Source organism: Oncorhynchus keta, chromosome 4 (assembly GCF_023373465.1).
Source record: "Oncorhynchus keta strain PuntledgeMale-10-30-2019 chromosome 4, Oket_V2, whole genome shotgun sequence".
NCBI classification, from domain to species: Eukaryota; Metazoa; Chordata; class Actinopteri; order Salmoniformes; family Salmonidae; genus Oncorhynchus; species Oncorhynchus keta.
Window position 1 is genome coordinate 59,674,253 of NC_068424.1, and position 26,185 is coordinate 59,700,437.

Consider the following 26,185-nt stretch of genomic DNA (forward strand, 5'->3'; position numbering starts at 1 on the left):
TCTGTAGGTAGCGTTGATTTCCAATAGGACAATAATGTTGTGCCCCGGTTTATCGGCGGCATTGATTTTTGTCTTCGTTAAATGAAAATACAATAACGTTGCCCCGTGTTCTATAGTGCCATGAAATATCAGTGATGTCCAATACAGACTGCAGTTGTAGTTCATGTGTATCAACTCAGTGTCCAGTCATGGAAAAACAATATTTCCACTAAATACATAGTGCCAGGGAATGTCATTCAGTTGGTTCATTGCAGACTGCAATTGTATAAGATCTTCATCGTTGTAACACCATTCAGGATCCACTAATAGTGCGTCTCTACTCTGCTGAAGGGGGTTCAGTGGGGTTGTGACCAGGCTTGTGGCCTGGTTCTGGCTTTAGCCCACCTGGTGAATCATTTGGTTCTGTGCACTGAGCCAGTTAATGAAATGAGACGGCCATCTTTGACACACTGTAATGACATCACATTCACAATGATATTTTGAGTGTGAATGTATTGGGGGTGTGGGCCACACACACACACACTTGCGTGTATACGCACGCATGCATGCATGCATACACACATGCACACCACAGCCTCTGCTTTGAGAAGACCAATTTAGGCTGTTGGTTTGGCTTTCAGTCTGTTGAATAACGTGTCACTGTTTCGAAGTGCTACACCAACTATTTAAATTCCTTGACCTGGTGTGCTCTCTACTACTACTCATAATATGCCTAATCTACAATTCTGTGATGGTTCCTAATTAATTAAAACATTTATAGCCTACTGTAAGTGAGGAATATTGACGCGTGATTTAGTAACCAGAAAAACTCTCCGTAGAATATGGAGAATTTGGAAGTTTATTCCAGGAACAGAACAGTCAAGTCGTCACCTTTCCCACCTTTAAAAAGCTGTTGATTGAGTCATTACAACCAATGTTAATACCCCTCCTCCTCAGTCTCTCTCGACCCCTCCTCCTCAGTCTCTCTCGACCCCTCCTCCTCAGTCTCTCTCGACCCCTCCTCCTCAGTCTCTCTCGACCCCTCCTCCTCAGTCTCTCTCGACCCCTCCTCCTCAGTCTCTCTCGACCCCTCCTCCTCAGTCTCTCTCGACCCCTCCTCCTCAGTCTCTCTCGACCCCTCCTCCTCAGTCTCTCTCGACCCCTCCTCCTCAGTCTCTCTCGACCCCCTCCTCCTCAGTCTCTCTCGACCCCTCCTCCTCAGTCTCTCTCGACCCCTCCTCCTCAGTCTCTCTCGACCCCTCCTCCTCAGTCTCTCTCGACCCCTCCTCCTCAGTCTCTCTCGACCCCTCCTCCTCAGTCTCTCTCGACCCCTCCTCCTCAGTCTCTCTCGTCCTCCTCAGTCTCTCTCGACCCCTCCTCCTCAGTCTCTCTCGACCCCTCCTCCTCAGTCTCTCTCGACCCCTCCTCCTCAGTCTCTCTCGACCCCTCCTCCTCAGTCTCTCTCGACCCCTCCTCCTCAGTCTCTCTCGACCCCTCCTCCTCAGTCTCTCTCTACAGCCTCCTCCTCAGCCTCTCTCTACAGCCTCCTCCTCAGCCTCTCTCTACAGCCTCCTCCTCAGCCTCTCTCTACAGCCTCCTCCTCAGCCTCTCTCTACAGCCTCCTCCTCAGCCTCTCTCTACAGCCTCCTCCTTAGCCTCTCTCTACAGCCTCCTCCTCAGCCTCTCTCTACAGCCTCCTCCTCAGCCTCTCTCTACAGCCTCCTCCTCAGCCTCTCTCTACATCCTCCTCCTCAGCCTCTCTCTACAGCCTCCTCCTCAGCCTCTCTCTACAGCCTCCTCCTCCTCAGTCTCTCTCTACAGCCTCCTCCTCCTCAGCCTCTCTCTACCCCTCCTCCTCAGCCTCCTCCTCAGCCTCTCTCTACAGCCTCCTCCTTAGCCTCCTCCTCAGCCTCTCTCTACAGCCTCCTCCTCAGGCTCTCTCTACCCCTCCTCCTCAGTCTCTCTCTTCAGCCTCTCTCTACAGCCTCCTCCTCAGCCTCTCTCTACAGCCTCCTCCTCAGCCTCTCTCTACAGCCTCCTCCTCAGCCTCTCTCTACAGCCTCCTCCTCAGCCTCTCTCTACAGCCTCCTCCTCAGGCTCTCTCTACCCCCCCTCCTCAGGCTCTCTCTACCCCTCCTCCTCAGGCTCTCTCTACCCCTCCTCCTCAGGCTCTCTCTACCCCTCCTCCTCAGGCTCTCTCTACCCCTCCTCCTCAGGCTCTCTCTACCCCTCCTCCTCAGGCTCTCTCTACCCCTCCTCCTCAGGCTCTCTCTACCCCTCCTCCTCAGGCTCTCTCTACCCCTACACATGGAGTCTGAGATTTACTATGAACTTGAATCAAGGGACATGTCGAGTCAAACTGATTTGAACCTCCAAATGTATTCCACATCCAATCTATTCCATTTGTGAACCATGTGAGACCCCAAGAATGTCTCTTATCGAAGGTGTTTCCTCATAATCCATCAGCAACATAGTGCTTATTTAAATTCAATCATTTGGGGGGGGACTTAATTTTGGATGATACTTTTAATGTTTCATGACTGTTTACCTGCTCACATGTGGTGGTGGTGAAGAGCATGGTTAGGAGTATAGGCCTAGTATCTGGAGCAATACTATTCTCCAGTTCGTTTCTGCTTCTCACGTTTCCTTTATGGCTGCGACGCCCTGATCTAGTGGCCAAAATCTAAATTGCGCCTGAGCTAGAATAATACAGTATGGCTTTTCTCTGGCATTTCAAAGATGATGGTACAAACAAATACATTAAAAAATGCATGTTTTTTTCCTTTGTATTATCTTTTATCAGATCTAATGTGTTATATTCTCCTACATTCCTTTCACATTTCCACAAACTTCAAAGTGCTTCCTTTCAAGTTGTATCAGGAATATGCGTATCCTTCTTCAGGTCCTGAGCTACAGACAGTTAGATTTGGGTTTGTCATTTTAGGCGAAAATTGAAAAAAAGGGTCCGATCCTTAAGAGGTTTTAACAAGGAAAACACACAGGTCTTTCCATTGTATGATACTTTTTTAGGGGTGTGCAAATGAACTCAAGCTTACGGACGATGTCAAATGTGGTATAGCAAAGCACCTAAGTGAGTTGGGTAAACAATTACGCAGGTACTTTCCCGAAACGGACGACACAGACAACTAGATTCATTATCCCTTTCATGCCCTGCCTCCAGTCCACTTACCGATATCTGAACAAGAGAGCCTCATCGAAATTGCAACAAACGGTTATATGAAAGTTTGATTTAATCAGAAGCCTGTGCACGATATCTGTATTGGGCTGCGCTCAGAGTTTCTTGCCTTGGAAAATCTCGATGTTAAGACACTGATGCCCTTTGCAACCTTGTACCTATATGAGAGTGGATTCTCGGCCCTCACTAGCATGAAAACTAAACACAGGCACAGACTGTGTGGGGGAAGACTGAGACTCTCTCCAATACAACCCAACAATGCAGAGTTATGTGCCTCCTTTCAAGCACATCCTTCTTATTAACCTGTAGTGAGTTATTCACCATTTGTGAGGAGCAAATAAGGTTTAATATGTAAGATGGCTAAATAAAGAGCAGCATTATTTGTATCACATGCGCTGGGCTTTTAGGTGTGAAGATTAAAATATGAATGCATGACTCCATGTCAAAATAAAGGTGAAATAGAAATCAATGCCTGTGTCACGGCCAGGGGGTCGGCTTTAAGGAGCAACCGCCTCCTTTAAATGGTTGAGCGTGGTAATAAATAGATACATTAAAACACTCAAATATTCATATTCAACTATGCCTCTTGGAGTAGCCTATGTCTTCCTTTGATACATTTAACCTAATGGTCTTTCCACTCTTAACATTGGCCTGGGTCAGTTTGGATAGATGTGCTTGTGGATTCATGCTCCAGATTGCGAATAGCACTTTCCATTGTTCTTCTTCTGCTAGACTAGTTGGACATCTTGGGATTTCGCACCATTTTGCACCTTTAGCTTTAAAGCTAGAATCTGTACTTGAAACAAAGTTTCCACCACAGCTCTGTTCTGGTAAAAAGCTGAGAGATGGGCCTTGAGAAACGTAACCACTCAAATTTATAGACAGAGCTATGGATGCAAGGATGGCATTCATAAAATCTAAATTATAGTTTTAACCTGGTTGAGGCAATACAATGTTTGTTTGTTTTACTCCAATGTAAATATAAACTTCTATTTTTAGGTTCTCATGGAGTGTGACAGTTGAACTAAGTTCAAGGCATTTATACATTATATTCTTAAAAAATCAATGGGCGCAAATCATTAATTTATACGTCCAAAAGTGGATGTAGCAACTGCGGATTCTACCTTTTTTTAATGCTAATTCTGCCCTGGGACTTGTGGTGGTTGTATGTTGCGCAGTCATCTTCATATATCTAGGAATGAGTCTGTGACTTAACACCACAGTGTATCTTGGAGTCTGGTAATTATACATGCTTGTTGCCATTAGTACTGAAGTCTTATCAATGTTTTAGCTCAACGGGATGACACAATCTTGTGAAATTACTCGATACCCGGGTTTGAACCCAAGTCAATTACATCTTTACGCAAGACCCAGCACCCGACTACCCCTGCTGCTTGGCGTAGGGCAACCCAACTGCCCCGGCTGCTTGGCCTAGGGCTACCCAACTGCCCCGGCTGCTTGGCCTAGGGCTACCCAACTGCCCCGGCTGCTTGGCCTAGGGCTACCCAACTGCCCCGGCTGCTTGGCCTAGGGCTACCCAACTGCCCCGGCTGCTTGGCCTAGGGCTACCCAACTGCCCCGGCTGCTTGGCCTAGGGCTACCCAACTGCCCCGGCTGCTTCGCCTAGGGCTACCCAACTGCCCCGGCTGCTTGGCCTAGGGCTACCCAACTGCCCCGGCTGCTTGGCCTGGGGCTACCCAACTGCCCCGGCTGCTTGGCCTGGGGCTACCCAACTGCCCCGGCTGCTTGGCCAGGGGCTACCCAACTGCCCCGGCTGCTTGGCCTGGGGCTACCCAACTGCCCCGGCTGCTTGGCCTGGGGCTACCCAACTGCCCCGGCTGCTTGGCCTGGGGCTACCCAACTGCCCCGGCTGCTTGGCCTAGGGCTACCCAACTGCCCCGGCTGCTTGGCCTAGGGCTACTTTCCATACACACGAGGAGCTCAGTAAATATGAACAGGAAACAGAACGGCAAGGTTTGCCAACCCTCTGCCCGCGCTTTCAAATTGAATTGATCTTGGTTGTATGCACTTACAAGCGTCGGGTAATTGGTGCTATTACGGAGGGGCTTAAAATGTTGAGCTACGTTTTTAAAATAAATGATTATTTTCATGTTAAATAAATACCTCTTGTATTCGGACTAAAACGTAGATTGTGTTAAACTCTTTAAATGTTCTCCATGGATGCCATGAAAGTGGGAAATGTAATTAACAGCTGCTAGTTTGATTATTCATTATTTGGAAGTAGTTTAGCGTTTAAAGTGCAGGCTTCATTAAAATGTGTTCACGTATGTTCTATTCAGACGGCTATGTAAGTAACCCACAGGAGAATGAGATGTGTTAAGTCCTTTTTAATTGAAATTAAATGAATGTAAAGGGACATCAAATGAACTGCAGAAGATTGAAATAAATTACATCTAGAATCCCTCAGGGAACTCAACTCACCCACTGTCGCATAATTTCTACATTTTCACTTTGGAACTGGTTCCCCTTACTTCACCTGTGCCCTACACAGAGGCGAAAGGCCTTCAGATGCCATGCAATCATCTACGTAAAGCTAATATCTAAAATAGACTATGTTTTGGTCTGGGCTCGACAAGTGTTGCACCCACCGTGTAGCCAAGTGCCTTTTTAAATGCAGCCATGCGTGGGTGGTGTGAGTGGGTTGAGACGGGTGAAACTGACCATCTGTCTGTTTGTGTGGCGTGTGTGTGTGCAGCTCCCCGCAGACTTCAGCCGACTCCACCTGGCCGACGGCTTACACCCACAGGTGACCCACGTGTCTTCCAGCCACTCAGGATGTAGTGTCACCAGCGACTCTGGAAGCAGCAGCCTGTCAGACATATATCAGGTAAGCACAGTCCCCCAAACACACTTTATGTGCCCATGGAGAAACCCATAACCTTATAGGCCCATAACCTCCCAACAACGTCCCACCAACATCCCCCCTTTGAATGCCAATATAACAGAACAGTCCCCCCGCCCTCCCCATCTCGTGACTGAAGTCAGGCCCCATAGCCAATCACACCTAATCCTCTTACCACACGCAGGCACCCCATTGGCTCCCGAAGTTGTAACCTGCTGTCTGTGTATCTGCGAGTGCATTTGTGTGTGTGTGTGTGTGCATTAGTCGATGTCAGTCTGTTGCTGTTTGTGTGTGCACACACAATCTGTGTAGAGTAAATATTGTGTGCGCGCAGGCGTATGTACATGTGGAGGGGTGGGGACAGGTTGTGAACAAGCTCTACTGTGCCCAGGCCCTGATCCAGTCTTAGGGCCATCTGCTAGGTCCTCATTAACAGGTCTGCTGTAGCGGCTCCATTAAATCCCTCATCTACTCTCTCTCTCTCTCTGTGTCTCTCTCTCTCTCTGTGTCTCTCTCTCTCTCTCTCTGTGTCTGTCTCTTTCTTTCTTTCTTTCTTTCTTTAAATATGGGTTGTATTTACAATGGTGTTTGTTCTTCACTGGTTGCCCTTTTCCCGTGGCAACAGGTCACAAATCTTGCTGCTGTGATGGCACACTGGAATTTCACCCAGTAGATATAGATAGTGGGAGTTTATCAACATTGGATTTGTTTTCGAATTCTTTGTGGATCTGTGTAATCTGAGGAAATATGTCTCTCTAATATGGTCATACAATGGGCAGGAGGTTAGGAAGTGCAGCTCAGTTTCCACCTCATTTTGTGTGTCTTCTCTTGAGAGCCATGTCTGCCTACGGCGGCCTTTCTCAATAGCAAGGCTATGCTCACTGAGTCTGTACATAGTCAAAGCTTTCCTTAATTTTGGGTCAGTCACAGTGGTCAGGTATTCTGCCGCTGTGTTCTCTCTGTTTAGGGCCAAATAGCATTCTAGTTTGCTCTGTTTTTTTTGTTAATTCTTTCCAATGTGTCAAGTAATTATCTTTTTGTTTTCTCATGATTTGGTTGGGGCTAATTGTGCTGCTGTCCTGGGGCTCTGTAGGGTGTGTTTGTGAACAGAGCCCCAGGACCAGCTTGCTTAGGGGACTCTTCTCCAGGTTTATCTCTCTGTAGGTGATGGCTTTTTTATGGAAGGTTTGGGAATCGCTTCCTTTTAGGTGATTATAGAATTTAACGTCTCTTTTCTGGATTTTGATAATTAGTGGGTATAGGCCTAATTCTGCTCTGCATGCATTATTTGGTGTTCTACGTTGTACACTGAGGATATTTTTGCAGAATTCTCAATTTGGTTGGTCTCAATTTGGTTTTTGTCCCATTTTGTGAAGTCTTGATTGGTGAGCGGACCCCAGACTTAACAATCATAAAGGGCAATGGGCTCTATGACTGATTCAAGTATTTTTAGCCAAATCCTAATTGTATGTTGACATTTGTTCCTTTTGATGGCATAGAATGCCCTTCTTGCCTTGTCTCTCAGATCGTTCACAGCTTTGTGGAAGTTACCTGTGGTGCTGATGTTTAGGCCAAGGTATATATAGTGTTTTGTGTGCTCTAGAGCAACAGTGTCTAGATGGAATTTGTATTTGTGGTCCTGGTGACTGGACCTTTTTTGGAACACCATTATTTTGGTCTTACTGAGATTTACTGTCAGGGCCCATGTCTAGAAGATCTAGGTGCTGCTGTAGGCCCTCCTTGGTTGGTGACAGAAGCACCAGATCATCAGCAAACAGCAGACATTTGACTTTGGATTCTAGTAGGGTGAGGCCGGGTGCTGCAGACTTCTAGTGCCCGCGCCAATTCACCAAGCATGTTTGAGTTATCTGTTATAAGGCCTTGAGCATAGAGTGAAAGAGGGGTTGGTACAACGTGAAAACACAGGAACTTGTAGTCAGTGAATTACAATATCAATGGACTCTGATGTGTTAGCAGCTGATCGGTATTTGTTGTGCCAGTCTCTAGGATAACTCTGTGATAAGAACAACACCATATATACATTACAATATTAAGGACAACACCATATATACATTCCAGTATTGAGGACAACACCATATATACATTCCAGTATTGAGGACAACACCATATATACATTACAATATTAAGGACAACACCATATATACATTACAATATTGAGGACAACACCATATATACATTACAATATTAAGGACAACACCATATATACATTCCAGTATTGAGGACAACACCATATATACATTACAATATTGAGGACAACACCATATATACATTACAATATTGAGGACAACACCATATATACATTACAATATTGAGGACAACACCATATATACATTACAATATTGAGGACAACACCATATATACATTACAATATTGAGGACAACACCATATATACATTACAATATTGAGGACAACACCATATATACATTACAATATTGAGGACAACACCATATATACATTACAATATTGAGGACAACACCATATATACATTCCTTCTGTGGCAACAGTTGGTACATTACAATATTGAGGTGACAACACCGTATATACATTACAATATTGCCAGGGTAGTGGGTTACAATATTGGGACCACCCATACATTAGAATGTATGCACAACATGACTGTAATTACAATATTGAGGACAACAGCGTCTATACATAAATATTGAGGACATATATTATTATATATTATATATACATTACAATATTGAGGACAACACCGTATATACATTACAATATTGAGGACAACACCGTATATACATTACAATATTGAGGACAACACCGTATATACATTACAATATTGAGGACAACACCGTATATACATTACAATATTGAGGACAACACCGTATATACATTACAATATTGAGGACAACACCGTATATACATTACAATATTGAGGACAACACCGTATATACATTACAATATTGAGGACAACACCGTATATACATTACAATATTGAGGACAACACCGTATATGAAAAAGCTCTGTGACACGGCAGAGTCCACTCATTCAGACTGGTCTTACTCCCTCATTTAACAGAAGACAAGCCAGAAACTATTTCTAAAGACTGTTGACATCTAGTGGAAGGCATATGAACTGCAATTTGAGTCCTAAGTCAATGGATATGGTAATGGCAATGAATAGGAAACTACAAAAACAAACTACTTCCTGGATGGATTTTTCTCAGGTTTTCACCTACCAAATCAGTTCTGTTATACTCAGACACTATTTTAACAGTTTTGGAAACGTTAGTGTTTTTTTATCCAAATCTATATGCATATCATATCTTCTGGGCCCGAGTAGCAGGCCGTTTAAGTTGGGCATGCTTTTCATCCAAAATTCCGAATGCTGCCCCCTACCCTAGAGAAGTTAAGGACAACCCAAATCACAGGACTGTATGTGTAAGATCTATTCAAAGATGGACGTCTACCAGGGTAAAGCTCTTGGCGATGATGCCCCTTGTTCGTCGGAGTCCTCTCATCCACGAGCCATGTCAGCTGGATTGCCCCATCGTCTCTCCTCCCAGAGAGAAGAGTAGAGCTGCATCCTCTGTCACTGCCTGGCAAACATGGCAGACTGTTTTGCCTCTGAATAAATCATGAAATCGGTTCTTCAGAAGGAGGCTTGAAAGCATTGATCCAAGAATAGCCCTGTTGAAATATTAACCACCCACACCCCTTTCTTTTTTTGCTCACCACACATTTATGGATGACACACACAGAGGGGTTCTGACTTGTGCTCTGTATTTCGAGAACATTTGACGTTTTTAACGGTTCAGCGTTCCCACTGGGCTGTCTAACATTGTGTAACTCAGTGGAAAGGATGTCCGAATCAAATCCGAAGGTGTTGCAACCTCCCGAGGCACACACTTCTAAATGATGATAGATGCACTACTTACGAGTATTTAGTTTATTATAAGGCTGGTTCATAAATCTAGGTGGGTGGTAATATGGAATTGACATACAGCGATGTTAGTAAATTAATGCTACTGTGAGAGGACTAGCTCCCTGCTATTTTAGGACATTTTACTTTTCTTTTGTCTCCTGAGATTTGCCAACAATGTTTGTTCATGTGGAATATAGCTGTGTGTTCTACCGGGTTTCGGCATCAGTAGACATTGACTTTCATATCAAGCTGAAGACTGATGGCTGTTTTCTAGGATTTTCCATCTCACCACCTCAGTTATTCCCTGTCGCATTGGGAACCGACATACCTCAATCTTCAGATTGTCCTCTTTCACTCCAAGTCCACACCTTACCAACCCCTTCCCCAACGGAATAACCCCGCCCCTTTGCCCTCTCGCCCCATCAGGCCCCTCCCCTGCCCCTCCTACTTTTCTGACCTCCTGACGCCTGAGTGGCTAGTCAGACAGCACCCTGAATCATTAATGAGGCATTTGCACATGATGGTTAAGGATAAATGACATAGGGCTACATTCGGTGAGAGACAGGGACTCTTTGAATCTCTGAAAAACACGACTGGCAGCCCGGGCGCTAAAGATGCGTCTTGGACTAGGCTGCTGCAGGCAGTTTGCGAAGGCAACATTGTTTTCCTCTCTCTCAGTGAAAAGACTGGAGTTTCGGCACCTTATTCAGGTAAGAGGAGTCGTTTAGCACTCGACAGGAGGGGAGGGTTTTTAGTTTATCTCCCTGTTTCGTGCCTGGATTTCGTTCCGAGGAGGAGCTCGTCTTGAGAGCATGAAACACACAATATGGCCTCTCAGCGATATTTATAGTATGTGAGAAGCCTTGATGGATGCACAGTGCCAAGATCTCTATTAATATCAGTGTGACATTGTCAATTGTTACTTTTGCTCTCTCTTTTTGTTCGTTTTTCTCTCTTTGCTACGTACATATTTTATCACTCTTTCAGAGGTTGTCAGTCAAAGTGGAAATGGGGAGCCCGGAGAGGGAGAGATATGAAATAATTAGCTGGGTGTTTTTTGCATAGCGGGGTGCTTTGGTATGCAGTGTTGTGTGTCTCTCAGACCTATCATTCTCACCAAACAGGCTAGATGTTCAGACATTGTTGTTGCTTTTGAAGCATTGAATTGAAACGGTCTGCTTCTTGCCGTTGTTTTGTTTACCAGCCCTTATGTGAAGTTTTTGCACCAAAACCTTGATTTAGATTTACCAACCTCATCTCAGCCCACCAGTGTGCAGCTGTTACTACTCGGAGTAGATGGATGGAGCTGACATGCTTAGTATGGACCAGTGACCATTTCACAGCACTCTGTGTTATTAAAACTAAGATTGATGGTGGTTGTTATGATGATGGAGAAAGCCGTTGTGTTTTTGTTGATCCTGGACGACTTGATCCATGATGACTTGATCCTGGGTGACTGACTGACATCCATCCTCTCCTCTGACCCTCAGGCCACGGAAAACGAGCCAGGCGACATGGACCTCAGCGGCCTGCCCGAGACCGCCGTCGACTCCGAGGACGACGATGACGAGGAGGACATTGAGCGAGCGTCGGACCCCCTCATGAGCCGCGACATCGTGCGGGACTGCCTGGAGAAGGACCCAATGGACCGCACCGATGACGACATAGGTGAGTCCCTGCTAGAACACAGAATGTTCCCCTAACATTCCCTCAAGGGTTCCCCTTTGATTGATTCAAAAGTAACCTACTCACAAGGTTCTGGGAACCAAAATGTATTTAGCTGTGGCGTGCCAGTGTTTCCCCTACCGTTGTGTAGGCGCTAGGCAGGGTGCCTCCCCTTTGCTATGTTGCTTCCTGGCTCCAATTACACAGAAGGGGATGACTATTCCACACCACCGTTAAACTCTTAAAATCTAGAAACAACAGTTATAATGCCTATTACTACTGCTAAAGAATACCTTGTATGTGAGTGCTTGCTGTTTTCTGGCAAGACATTTGGAAAAGCAATGGGAGCCAATTAGATTTGGCTTTGTTCACTAAGGGGAAATCCCCTTTGTAGGCTCATCAGAGTTTAATCAAGCATTCACGATTTTAATCAAACAATGCACAGTGACGCCCCCTCTCCCAGTGCCCCGCCCTTGGTGTATCTCAACCCTGCCCCTCTGTATTAGCTAGTTACTGTGGATTATGTGTCCATCTGCAGGCCTTCGTGCTTCAATGCTTTCGTTTGGTGAATTTATTTTAGCACTGCCACACGAAGACTGTGATATCATAGGCCTGTTAGCAGCAGCACAGCTACAATGATAGGGAGCCAAAAGAAGAGATTAGTTCACATTTACTCACATGAAGCTTAAGCTGTAGATGTGATGTGTGGCTGATCTAGTGGATGCAAATAGAGAGAGTGAGAGAGTACCCCGGTCCCCCTCGACGAACCCCACAAACTCCCCGCCGCCCCTCCCCTCCCGCTCTCTCTACCGACACGCTTTTCTAGGTCAACGTCGCACGTCCTCACCTCTCCTCTCCCGGCGCATTAAAGTTTCAGTGCTTCCGCAGGATTCCCACACGACACTGTTGCCATGCCAAGCACAGGTCAGCCCGCACCCCAGACTTACTTTCTGCACCTAGCACAGGGATGGAGTCCTTCCCTGGCTCCCGCAACAAGCTATTTCAAGGAGCCAAAAAAATGCATGGGGCAGGAATCAGGACAGGCAATGCCCTATACAGCCAAGCTGAAGCCCCAAATGAGATTTGATTCATGTAGACACACTTCGAAGTGAATGCAAAAGGTCGCTTTTCCTTTTATGCTCATGCAGTTTTTTTCTGTCTATCAAAGTTAAATTGATACTTTGCCTTAGTGGATAATCATCCCATTGTTGGGTACTCATCACTTGTGGGGTTGAATTTAATGCACCTTCTCTCCCACTAGCTTGTGCCCTTTTTTTCGACCAAAGCCACACAGAGGGTGAAGGAAGAGTGAAGGACTGCCAAGTCCTCCTACGCTCGTCCTCTCTCTCTCCACTGTGTCAAGACCTTCCTAACCACCTCTCCCTCTCTACTCTCACTCTCCAACCTTTCCACAGAGCAATTACTGGAGTTCATGCATCAGCTGCCAGCGTTTGCCAACATGACCATGTCTGTGAGGAGGGAGCTGTGTGCCGTCATGGTGTTTGCCGTGGTCGAGCGGGCCGGCACCATCGTACTCAATGACGGGGAAGAGGTATGTTTGTATGTGGAGGCGTGTGCCGTGAATGAGTCGGTCTTAAATAAAATACCAATTATCTTTTGGTATTTCTTTCATTATATTATATATGTTGGTTTGCACATCTATGGCCTGGGACATGGAGTTTGCCCTTGCCATTACCAATGCAGGTTTCTCTTTTTCAATTTAGTTTTTCTCCCTGCTCTATTAAGCACGAATGACTGCCACCTCCCAGCATCATACGATTCCCCAAGGGGACAAGAAGAGAGATCACTTGTACTGTATCAACAGTCTGGACAGGCTCTGGCTTTTCAATTAAGCCACTTTGGTCATTTTTTCGCTGTGATGCACCCAAACATAGTGTGCAGAGCCATACCCTTAAGTCCAGTTCACTTCAAGGGCAGTCCAGTCAAAGTTGAATAACATCCTATTGAGCTGGTGTGTGTTAGTAGTATGTCCACTACTGCCTCAGTGCATTGTCAAATGTGTTGTTGATGATGCTATAAGGGAGAAAGTGATACCTTGCTGTAAAATATGATTTGCTATCTTTTTATATCCATAATAAAAGGGTAAAATCAGTTATTATTAGTGTAGAAACGGGGGTATTATATACTATTGAACCATTTGTGTCTAATGATTAATTATATATTTATATGTGTATATATTATATATTGTTTAACCTTTATTTAAATAATTATTTACAATGACGACCTAGGAACAGTGGGTTAACTGCCTTGTTCAGGGGCAGAATGACATATTTTTACCTTGTCAGCTTGGGTATTCGATCTGGCAACCTTTCGGCAACCTTTCGGTTAACGCTCTAATCACTAGGCAATCTGCCGCCCCACCTACATGTACAGTTGCAGTTGGAAGTTTACATACACCTTAGCCAAATACAGTTCAACTCAGTTTTTTCACAATTCCTGACTTTTAATCCTAGTAAAAATTCCCCGTCTTAGGTCAGTTAGGATCACCACTTTATTTTAAGAATGTGAAATGTCATAATAATAGAGTGATTTATTTCAGCTTTTTATAATTTTTTAGTTAGAAGTTCACATACTCAATTAGTATTTGGTAGCATTGCCTTTAAATTGTTTAACTTGGGTCAAATGTTTCAAGTAACCTTCCACAAGCTTCCCACAATAAGTTGGGTGAATGTTGTCCCGTTCCTCCTGACAGAGCTGGTGTAACTGAGTCAGGTTTGTAGGCCTCCTTACTTGCACACGCTTTTTCAGTTCTGCCCACACATTTTTTTATAGGATTGAGGTCTGGGCTTTGTGATGGCCACTCCAATACCATGACTTTGTTGTCCTTAAGCCATTTTGCCACAAATTTGGAAGTATGCTTGGGGTCATTGTCCATTTGGAAGACCCAATTGCGACCAAGCTTTCATTTCCTGACTGATGTCTTGAGATTTTGCTTCAATATATCCACGTAATTTTCCTACCTCATGAAGCCATCTATTTTGTGAAGTGCACCAGTCCCTCCTTCAGCAAAGCACCCCCACAACATGATGCTACCACTGTGCTTCATGGATGGGATGGTGTTCTTCGGCTTGCAAGCCTCCCCCTTTTTGCTCCAAACAAAACGATGGTCATTATGGCTAAACATTTCTATTTTTGTTTCATTAGACCAGAGAACATTTCTCCAAAAGGTATGATTTTTGTCCCCATGTATAGTTGCAAACCGTAGTCTGGCTTCTTCCTCGCTGAGCGGCCTTTATGTTGATTTTGGACTCGTTTTACTGTGGATATAGATACTTTTGTACCCGTTTCCTCCAGCATCTTCACAAGGTCCTTTGCTGTTGTTCTGGGATTGATTTGCACCTTTCGCGCCAAAGTATGTTAATCTCTTGGAGACAGAACGCGTGGTCTCATGGTGTTTATACTTGCATACTATTGTCTGTACAGATGACCGTGGTACCTTATGGTGTTTGGAAATTGCTCCCAAGGATGAACCAGACTTGTGGAGGTCTACAATTTTTTTTCTAAGATCTTGGCTGATTTCTTTTGATTTTCCCATGATGTCAAGCAAAGAGGCACTGAGTTTGAATGTAGTCCTTGAATTACATCCTCATGTACACCTTCAATTGACTCAAATTATGTCAATTAGCCTATCAGAAGCTTCGAAAGCCATGGCGTCATTTTCTGGAATTTCCCAAGCTGTTTAAAGGCACAGTCAACTTAATGTATGTAAACTTCTGACCCACATGAATTGTGATGCAGTGAATTATAAGTGAAATAATCTGTCTGTAAACAATTGTTGGAAAAATTACTTGTCATTCACAAAGTAGATGTCCTAACCGACTTGCCAAAACTCGTTTGTTAACAAGAAATTTGTGGGGTGGTTGAAAAACAAGTTTTAATGACTCCAACCTAAGTGGATGTAAACTTCTGACTTCAACTGTACATTATTAATAACCCAACCTACATGTACGTTTTACCTCGACTAAACGGTGCCCCAGTACCCCCCCCCCTGTATATCGTTTCGCTTTTGTTATTTCACTGCTGCTCTTTAATTTCCTGTTACTTTTATTTCTTATCTGTGCTGCGTTGTTGGTTAGGGACTCATAAGTAAGCATTTCACTGTTGTATTCGGCGCATGTGACTCATAAAATTTTATTTAACTAACGGCTAACTAATAGCTTATGGCCAACTAATTGCTTAAGGCTAATTGTGATTAAACAATGTATTTAAAGCTTCATAGCTGTCTTCATCTTCCTTTAACATGTGATCCCAGCCTGATATTAAACCAGGGATGGGTTACTCCAGTCCCCTGGGGGCCTGGTTAGTGTCACACTTTGCCCCCGTCCCAACTAACGCACCTGACTCCATAATCAACTAATCAGGATCTTCACTTTAGAATGCATCAGCTGTTTTGCACTCGGGATGGGGACAAAGTGACACCACTCCAGTCCCCGAGGACTCCAGTGTCCTGTCCCTGTATTAAACCATTGTCCACTGAATGATCACTGAGTATTTCTGACTGTTAACTGTTTGTGGTTGTGGTCTTTCCAAACTCAGCTGGACTCGTGGTCAGTGATCCTGAATGGCTCGGTGGAGGTGACGTACCCTGAGGCCAGGCCTGAGATCCTGTGTATGGGCAACAGCTTCGGGGTCTCCCCTACCATAGAGAAGGAGTACATGAAGGGAGTGATGAAGACTAAGGTGGACGACTGTCAGGTAAGGCTCAGCACTGAGACAGTCCATCATAATAGCCAATCGGTTGATTGTCCTGTCATACGGGCCTTATCTCCCATATATTGAATAGTGTTATATACTCCACCCCTGTTACTTACTCAATTAGGCTGTTGCATTTTAAAGCAGGCTTGACATTTTTATTTTTTTATTTTTTTTATTTGAACCTTTATTTAAGTAGGGAAGTCGGTTAAAAACTCATTTTAATTTACAATGACTGCCTACACCGGCCAAACCCAGTCGACGCTGTGCCAATTGTGGTCCTGTCCTGTGCTGGTGTGGTTACACATGGTCTGTGGTTGTGAGGCCGGTTGGATGTGCTGCCAAATTCCATAAAACGACATTGGTAGAGAAGTTAACATTAAATTATCTGGCAACAGCTCTGGTGAACATTCCTGCAGTCAGCATTCCAATTGTCCTCTGCCTCCAAAACTTGAGACATCTGTGGCATTGTGTGACAAAACTACACATTTTACGAGTGACCTTTTATTGTCCCCAGCACAAGGTTTACCTGTGTAATGATCATACTGTTTAATCATGTTCTTGATATGCTACAAAGGAGAAATGCTCACTAACAAGGATGTAAACACATTTGAGAGAAATAAGCTTTTTGAGCGTATAGAAAATTTAGACTGTCTTTTATTTCAGCTCATGAAACATGGGACCAACATTTTACATGTTGCGTTTATATTTTTGTTCACCATACATTGTCCAGTAGGTACCAACCAATTAAATGAAGACGCTGAGTTAATTCACTAAGAGAGAGTGTTTATTTAATTGGTGTGTTAAAATAGATTCGCTCAAAATGTATCTCAGGCATGTTGATTTAAAAAGCATTACATCCCCAAGCTGACTACTACGCTCTTTCACTTTCACTTTCTCTCTTTCACTTCCTCCTATTTCACTTTCTCTCTCCCTCCACCTATGTTCCAGTTTGTGTGCATAGCGCAGCAGGACTACTGCTGCATCCTCAACCAGGTGGAGAAGAACATGCAGAAGGTGGAGGAGGAGGGCGAGATCGTCATGGTCAAGGAGCACCGTGAGCTGGACCGCACCGGCACCAGGAAGGGACACATCGTCATCAAGGTGAGTTCATTCATTATTGAGTAAGCCTTTAGACTCCAAACCATATCTTCCTAATAAAGGTGTCATGACATACAGGTGTTATGACAGGTGTCCTAATGCAGGTCCTAATCCAGGCACTTGTCATCTCCCGTCTGGATTACTGCAACTCGCTGTTGGCTGGGCTCCCTGCCTGTGCCATTAAACCCCTACAACTCATCCAGAACGCCGCAGCCCGTCTGGTGTTCAACCTTCCCAAGTTCTCTCACGTCACCCCGCTCCTCCGCTCTCTCCACTGGCTTCCAGTTGAAGCTCGCATCCGCTACAAGACCATGGTGCTTGCCTACGGAGCTGTGAGGGGAACGGCACCTCAGTACCTCCAGGCTCTGATCAGGCCCTACACCCAAATAAGGGCACTGCGTTCATCCACCTCTGGCCTGCTCGCCTCCCTACCACTGAGGAAGTACAGTTCCCGCTCAGCCCAGTCAAAACTGTTCGCTGCTCTGGCCCCCCAATGGTGGAACAAACTCCCTCACGACGCCAGGACAGCGGAGTCAATCACCACCTTCCGGAGACACCTGAAACCCCACCTCTTTAAGGAATACCTAGGATAGGATAAAGTAATCCTTCTCACCCCCCCCCCTTAAAAGATTTAGATGCACTATTGTAAAGTGGCTGTTCCACTGGATGTTATAAGGTGAATGCACCAATTTGTAAGTCGCTCTGGATAAGAGCGTCTGCTAAATGACTTAAATGTAATGTAATGTAATGTAATGTGTTATGAATGCCCATGTATATGACGTTTAGTGTTACCTAAAGGATAATATACACCATCTCCTATAGGGCACGAAGGAGCGTCTGACTATGCACCTGGTAGAGGAGCACTCTGTGGTGGACCCCACCTACATCGAGGACTTCCTGTTGACCTACAGGACTTTCCTCTCCAGCCCCATGGTCGTGGGCAACAAGCTCCTCGAGTGGTTCCACGACCCAAGCCTCAGGGACAAGGTCAGATCCCAGTTCACTTTACTATCCTTTTTCAGATAAGTATTATTTTTGTCATTTTATTTGTAATGGAAGCTAGACGGTACTTACATCAGTAATAGATAAAGCATTGATAATATCACAGATGCATGCATGCTTACATACTCCATCTTTCAAATGTTTTAGAACACCTACTCATTGAAGTTTTTATTTTATTTTTGTATTACTATGTTCTACATTGTAGAATAATAGTGAAGACATCAAAACTATTAAATAACACATAGGGTATCGTGTAGTAACCAAAAACAGTGTTAAATAAATATAATATAATATATTAATAATAATAATAATATAATATAATTTGAGATTCTTCAGATAGCCACCATTTACCTTGATATCGCTTTGCACACGCTTGGCATTCTCTCAACCAGCTTCACCTGGAATGCTTTTCCAACAGTCTTGAAGGAATTCCCACATATGCTGAGCACCGGTTGGCTGCTTTTCCTTCACTCTGCGGTCTGACTCATCCCAAACCATCTCAATTTGGTTGAGGTCAGGGTATTGTGGAGGCCAGGTCATCTGATGCAGCACTCCATCACTCTCCTTGTTCAAAAAGCCCTTACATAGTCTGGAGGTGTGTTGGGTCATTGTCCCGTTAAGCACAAATCAGATGGGATGGTGTATCGCTGCAGAATGCTGTGGAAGCCATTCTGGTTAAGTGTGCCTTGAATTCTAAATAAATCACAGACAGTGTCACCAGCAAAGCATCCCCACACCGTAACACCACCTCCATGCTTTACGGTTGGAAATACACATGCAGAGATCATCCGTTCACCTACACCACGTCTCACAAAGACACGACGGTTGGACCCGATTAATCTCCCATTTGGACTCCAGACCAAAGGGCAGAGTTCCACCGGTCTAATGTCCGTTGCTCGTATTTCTTAGCCCAAGCAAGTCTCTTCTTATTATTGGTGTCCTTTAGTAGTGGTTTCTTTGTGGCAATTCGACCATCAAGGCCTGATTCACGCAGTCTCCTCTAAACAGTTGATGTTGAGATGTGTCTGTTACTTGAATTCTGTGAAGCATTTATTTGGGCTGCAATTTCTGAGGCTGCTAACTCTAATGAACTCATCCTGAAATCAAATTGAAAATGAAATTTAAAAAATCCTCTTCAACAGAGGCAACTCTGAGTCTTCCGGTCCTCATGAGAGCCAGTTTCATCATAGAGCTTGATGGTTTTTGCGACGGCACTTGAAGAAACTTTCAAAGGTCCTGAAATGTTGTGTATTGATTGACCTTCATGTCTTAAAGTAATGATGGACTGTTGTTTCTATTTGCTTTTTTGAGCCGTTCTTGCCATAATATGGACTTGGTCCTATCTGTTAAAAGACCATCTTCTGTATACCTCCCCACCTTGTCACAACACAATTGATTGGCTGAAACGCATGAAGAAAAAAAGAAAATCCACAAATTAACTTTTAAAAAGGTACACCTGTTAATTGAAATGCATTCCAGGTGACTACATAATGAAGCTGGTTGAGAGAATACCAAGTGTGTGCAAACCTCTCATCAAGGCAAAGGGTGGCTGTTTGAAAAACATAAAATATTTTTTGATTTTAATTTTTTGGGGTTTCCACATTGTTCCATGTGTTATTTCATAGTTTGGAAGTCTTCACTACTATTCTACAATGTAGAACATATTACAAATAAAAAGTAAACCTTGAATGAGGTAGGTGTTCTAAAACTTTTGACCGGTAGTGTACATACAGATTCACACACACACACACAGACACAGACACAGACACAGACACAGACACAGACACAGACACAGACACAGACACAGACACACACACACACACACACACACACACACAGACTACATGTGAATAAATGTATATAACAAGCTAACATTCAATCCAAGCCCATGCCCATCCACTTATTTTTTACTTTGAATGAATCTGACTTTCTTCTTGCATCCCCAGGTTACACGGGTAGTCTTGCTGTGGGTGAACAATCACTTCAATGACTTTGAAGGCGACCCTGCAATGACTCACTTTCTAGAAGAGTTTGAGAACAATCTGGAGAGAGAGGTCCGTGTCTCAGTTAAGCATAGCATGTTTCATATCAAGTTTCAACATTACAGCGTGTTTCATGTCTAGTTTCAACATTACAGAGTGTTTCATATCTAGTTTCAACATTACAGCGTGTTTCATATCTAGTTTCAACATTACAGCGTGTTTCATGTCTAGTTTCAACATTACAGCGTGTTTCATATCTAGTTTCAACATTACAGCGGGTTTCATGTCTAGTTTCAACATTACAGCGGGTTTCATGTCTAGTTTCAACATTACAGCGGGTTTCATGTCCAGTTTCAACATTACAGCGTGTTTCATGTCTAGTTTCAACATTACAGAGTGTTTCATATCTAGTTTCAACATTACAGCGTGTTTCATATCTAGTTTCAACATTACAGCGTGTTTCATGTCTAGTTTCAACATTACAGCGTGTTTCATATCTAGTTTCAACATTACAGCGTGTTTCATATCTAGTTTCAACATTACAGCGGGTTTCATGTCTAGTTTCAACATTACAGCGGGTTTCATGTCCAGTTTCAACATTACAGCGGGTTTCATATCTAGTTTCAACATTACAGCGTGTTTCATATCCAGTTTCAACATTACAGCGGGTTTCATATCCAGTTTCAACATTACAGCGGGTTTCATGTCCAGTTTCAACATTACAGCGGGTTTCATGTCCAGTTTCAACATTACAGCGGGTTTCATATCCAGTTTCAACATTACAGCGGGTTTCATGCCCAGTTTCAACATTACAGCGGGTTTCATGTCCAGTTTCAACATTACAGCGGGTTTCATGTCCAGTTTCAACATTACAGCCGGTTTCATGTCCAGTTTCAACATTACAGCGGGTTTCATGTACAGTTTCAACATTACTCCTAATTTGCCCTCATTATATATTATCAAAGCATTCAAATTGTCCAAATGTTTGCCTTATGCTAGCCTCTTATTTCACTATTTAAAATGCTAAAGATTATTTCATTTATAATTTTAATTTCATTCCACATAGTAACGAAGTTGAGATACAAAAAATGAACACAAACTCTGAATTGAGCAATATAACGGTACTAAACATAGTTTTCCTTTACAGAAAATGTACGGCCACCTTAGACTGTTAAACATTGCCTGCGCTGCTAAAGCCAAACTGCGACTAGTGACACTGACCAAGCCATCCAGGGAGGCCCCGCTAGCCTTCACCCTGCTGGGGGGCTCCGAGAAGGGCTTCCGCATCTTCATCGACAGCGTGGAGCCTGGAAGCAAGGCCGCGGAGGCCGGCCTTAAACGAGGAGACCAGGTGAAGTAACGAGAATGATATTCTTTTCATAGCGTTTTTTCATATGTTCAAAATGCATTACATAGCAGTGTAGCACCCACCTGATTGATGTCACCATGTTTTGCATCAGAAAGCTCAACACGCATCAGACAGCTACCACCATGTGCTGATTCACTAGACTAGTTTGCTCACTGGTGATTTTTCATACTTTGCAAAAGATCCTACGTTAAATCCAGGATGCCAGCTTGAAAACCCTGCTTGGCTATGCTTTGTTTTGGCATAAACTTAAACTCTTTGTTGCAGCTGCTTCCCAAAGGAAATGTGAACCATAACATCTTGCAAAGTATGTTTACTCTTGCAATACTCCTGTCTAACCTTCTCAATGAGTGGCTCTAACACGAGAGTTAAAATACTCTTATCAATCTCACTCCCCTTTTCATTTTAACGAGACCTTTTTTTGTCAAATCTATGACCAGTGTTTCTTTAAGTACTGACCCAGAGACGGCCATTAGACCTGATTTGCGCCATCAGCACTGTGGGTTAGGGAGATGGAGACCAGTAATGTAGAGGTTCGGGAGATGGAGACCAGTAATGTAGAGGTTAGGGAGATGGAGACCAGTAATGTAGAGGTTAGGGAGATGAGAAGAGAAGGGGGGTGGAGACCAGTAATGTAGAGGTTAGGGAGATGGAGACCAGTAATGTAGAGGTTAGGGAGATGGAGACCAGTAATGTAGAGGTTAGGGAGATGGAGACCAGTAATGTAGAGGTTAGGGAGATGGAGACCAGTAATGTAGAGGTTAGGGAGATGGAGACCAGTAATGTAGAGGTTAGGGAGATGGAGACCAGTAATGTAGAGGTTAGGGAGATGGAGACCAGTAATGTAGAGGTTAGGGAGATGGAGACCAGTAATGTAGAGGTTAGGGAGATGGAGACCAGTAATGTAGAGGTTAGGGAGATGGAGACCAGTAATGTAGAGGTTTGGGAGATGGAGACCAGTAATGTAGAGGTTAGGGAGATGGAGACCAGTAATGTAGAGGTTAGGGAGATGGAGACCAGTAATGTAGAGGTTAGGGAGATGGAGACCAGTAATGTAGAGGTTAGGGAGATGGAGACCAGTAATGTAGAGGTTTGGGAGATGGAGACCAGTAATGTAGAGGTTAGGGAGATGGGAACAGAAGAGAAGGGGGGTGGAGACCAGTAATGTAGAGGTTAGGGAGATGGGAACAGAAGAGAAGGGGGGTGGAGACCAGTAATGTAGAGGTTAGGGAGATGGAGACCAGTAATGTAGAGGTTAGGGGATGGGGACCAGTAATGTAGAGGTTAGGGAGATGGGAACAGAAGAGAAGGGGGTGGAGACCAGTAATGTAGAGGTTAGGGAGATGAGAACAAAGAGAGATGGGGGGGATGGAGACCAGTAATGTAGAGGTTAGGGAGATGAGAACAAAAGAGATGGGGGATGGAGACCAGTAATGTAGAGGTTAGGAGATGAACAGAAGAGAAGGGGTGGAGACCAGTAATGTAGATGGGAGATCAGAAGAGAAGGGGGGTGGAGACCAGTAATGTAGAGGTTAGGGAGATGGGAACAAAAGAGATGGGGGAGACCAGTAATGGAGGTTAGGGAGATGGGAACAGAAGAGAAGGTGCGGGTGGAGACCAGTAATGTAGAGGTTAGGGAGATGGAGAACAAATGAGATGGGGGATGGAGACCAGTAATGTTAGGAGATGGAGACCAGGTTAGGGAGATGAGAACAAATGAGATGGGGGAGATGGAGACCAGTAATGTAGAGGTTAGGAGATGAGAACAAATGAGATGGGGGAGATGGAGACCAGTAATGTAGTGGTTAGGGAGATGAGAACAAAAGAGATGGGGGATGGAGACCAGTAATGTAGAGGTTAGGGAGATGAGAACAAAGAGATGGTGGGGTGGAGACCAGTAATGTAGTGGTTAGGGAGATGGAGACCAGTAATGTAGAGGTTAGGGAGATGAACAGAACAAAGTAATGAGTGGTTAGGGGGATGGAGACCAGTAATGTAGAGGTTAGGGAGATGGAGACCAGAACAAATGTAGAGAGATGGGGGTGGTTATGGAGACCAGTAATGTAGAGGTTAGGAGATGGAGACCAGTAATGTAGAGGTTAGGGAGATGGAGACCAGTAATGTAGAGGTTAGGGAGATGGAGACCAGTAATATAGTGGTTAGGGAGATGGGAACAAAGAGAGGGGGATGGAGACCAGTAATGTCGAGGTTAGGGAGATGGAGACCAGTAATGGGGGAGATGAGAACAGAAGAGAAGGGGGTGGAGACCAGTAATGTAGAGGTTAGGGAGATGAGAACAAATTTAGAGATTAGGGGATGGAGACCAGTAATGTAGAGGTTTGGGAGATGGAGACCAGTAATGTAGAGGTTAGGGAGATGAGAACAAAGAGATGGGGGATGGAGACCAGTAATGTAGAGGTTAGGGAGATGGGAACAGAAGAGAAGGTGCGGGTGGAGACCAGTAATGTAGCGGTTAGGGAGATGGGAACAGAAGAGATGGGGGAGACCAGTAATGGAGGTTACCAGTAATGTCGAGGTTAGGGAGATGGAGACCAGTAATGTAGAGGTTAGGGAGATGGAGACCAGTAATGTAGAGGTTAGGGAGATGGAGACCAGTAATGTAGTGGTTAGGGAGATGGAGACCAGTAATGTAGAGGTTAGGGAGATGGGAACAGAAGAGAAGGTGCGGGTGGAGACCAGTAATGTCGAGGTTAGGGAGATGGAGACCAGTAATGTAGAGGTTAGGGAGATGGAGACCAGTAATGTCGAGGTTAGGGAGATGGAGACCAGTAATGTCGAGGTTAGGGAGATGGAGACCAGTAATGTAAGGGAGATGGAGACCAGTAGAGGTTAGGGAGATGGAGACCAGTAATGTCGAGGTTAGGAGATGGAGACTAGTAATGTAGAGGTTAGGGAGATGGAGACCAGTAATGTAGTGGTTATGGAGACCAGTAATGTAGAGGTTAGGGAGATGGGAACAGAAGAGAAGGTGGGGTGGAGACCAGTAATGTCGAGGTTAGGGAGATGGAGACCAGTAATGTCGAGGTTAGGGAGATTGAGACCAGTAATGTCGAGGTTAGGGAGAGGGAAAAGAAGGGGCAGGTGGATATCATATCCAGTTTCAACATTACAGCGGGTTTCATGCCCAGTTTCAACATTACAGCGTGTTTCATGCCCAGTTTCAACATTACAACGTGTTGCGTGAGACCAGTAATGTATAGGTTAGGGAGATGGAGACCAGTAATGTCGAGGGGGAGATGGAGACCAGTAATGTAGAGGTTAGGGAGATGGAGACCAGTAATGTCGAGAGGAGATGGAGGCCAGTAATGGGGTTAGGGAGATGGAGACCAGTAATGTCAGGTTAGGGAGATGGAGACCAGTAATGTCGAGGTTAGGGAGATGGAGACCAGTAATGTCGAGGTTAGGGAGATGGAGACCAGTAATGACGAGGTTAGGGAGATGGAGACCAGTAATGTAGAGGTTAGGGAGATGGAGACCAGTAATGTAGAGGTTAGGGAGATGGAGACCAGTAATGTAGAGGTTAGGGAGATGGGAACAAAAGAGAAGGGGGGTGGAGACCAGTAATGTAGAGGTTAGGGAGATGGGAACAGAAGAGAAGGGGGGTGGAGACCAGTAATGTAGAGGTTAGGGAGATGGGAACAGAAGAGAAGGGGGTGGAGACCAGTAATGTAGAGGTTAGGGAGATGGAGACCAGTAATGAAGGGGGATGGAGACCAGTAATGTAGAGGTTAGGGAGATGGGAACAGAAGAGAAGGGGGGGGGGTGGAGACCAGTAATGTAGAGGTTAGGGAGATGGGAACAGAAGAGAAGGGGGGTGGAGACCAGTAATGTAGAGGTTAGGGAGATGGGAACAGAAGAGAAGGGGGGTGGAGACCAGTAATGTAGAGGTTAGGGAGATGGGAACAGAAGAGAAGGGGGGTGGAGACCAGGAATGTAGAGGTTAGGGAGATGGGAACAGAAGAGAAGGTGCGGGTGGAGACCAGTAATGTAGAGGTTAGGGAGATGGGAACAGAAGAGAAGGGGATGGAGACCAGTAATGTAGAGGTTAGGAGATGGAGACCAGTAGAGAGGTTAGGGAGATGGAGAGGTTAGGGAGATGGAGACCAGTAATGTAGAGGTTAGGAGATGGAGACCAGTAATGTAGAGGTTAGGAGATGGAGACCAGTAATGTAGAGGTTAGGGGATGGAGACCAGTAATGTAGAGGTTAGGGAGATGGGAACAGAAGAGAAGGGGGTGGAGACCAGTAATGTAGAGGTTAGGGAGATGGGAACAAAAGAGAAGGGGGTGGAGACCAGTAATGTAGAGGTTAGGGAGATGGGAACAGAAGAGAAGGGGGTGGAGACCAGTAATGTAGAGGTTAGGGAGATGGAGAAGTAATGTAGAGGTTAGGGAGATG

At 44.7% G+C, this 26,185-nt stretch overlaps 1 protein-coding gene and 1 long non-coding RNA gene across 16 annotated transcripts in view; both read left to right on the plus strand.

Annotated features, from left to right (window-relative positions):
- LOC118375339 (rap guanine nucleotide exchange factor 2-like) overlaps positions 1-26,185 on the plus strand; it is a 156,835-nt gene that overhangs the window by 101,747 nt on the left and 28,903 nt on the right. For 7 of the 15 annotated variants that reach the window (XM_052511655.1, XM_052511605.1, XM_052511612.1 and 4 more), the window contains 8 exons: positions 5,892-6,023; positions 11,429-11,606; positions 13,019-13,155; positions 16,161-16,319; positions 17,268-17,420; positions 18,240-18,404; positions 20,366-20,473; positions 21,549-21,752. In XM_052511655.1, the coding sequence (XP_052367615.1) occupies positions 5,892-6,023; positions 11,429-11,606; positions 13,019-13,155; positions 16,161-16,319; positions 17,268-17,420; positions 18,240-18,404; positions 20,366-20,473; positions 21,549-21,752 (1,236 nt within the window). Of the gene's footprint in view, positions 1-5,891; positions 6,024-11,428; positions 11,607-13,018; positions 13,156-16,160; positions 16,320-17,267; positions 17,421-18,239; positions 18,405-20,365; positions 20,486-21,548; positions 21,753-26,185 lie in introns of all 15 variants that reach the window. The other 8 variants (XM_052511594.1, XM_052511609.1, XM_052511607.1 and 5 more) reach the window with 2 other exon arrangements.
- On the plus strand, positions 24,392-25,343 carry LOC127926211 (uncharacterized). Its single transcript, XR_008123585.1, has 3 exons — positions 24,392-24,477; positions 24,508-24,567; positions 25,128-25,343. It is a non-coding gene; the product is annotated as an uncharacterized LOC127926211 (long non-coding RNA).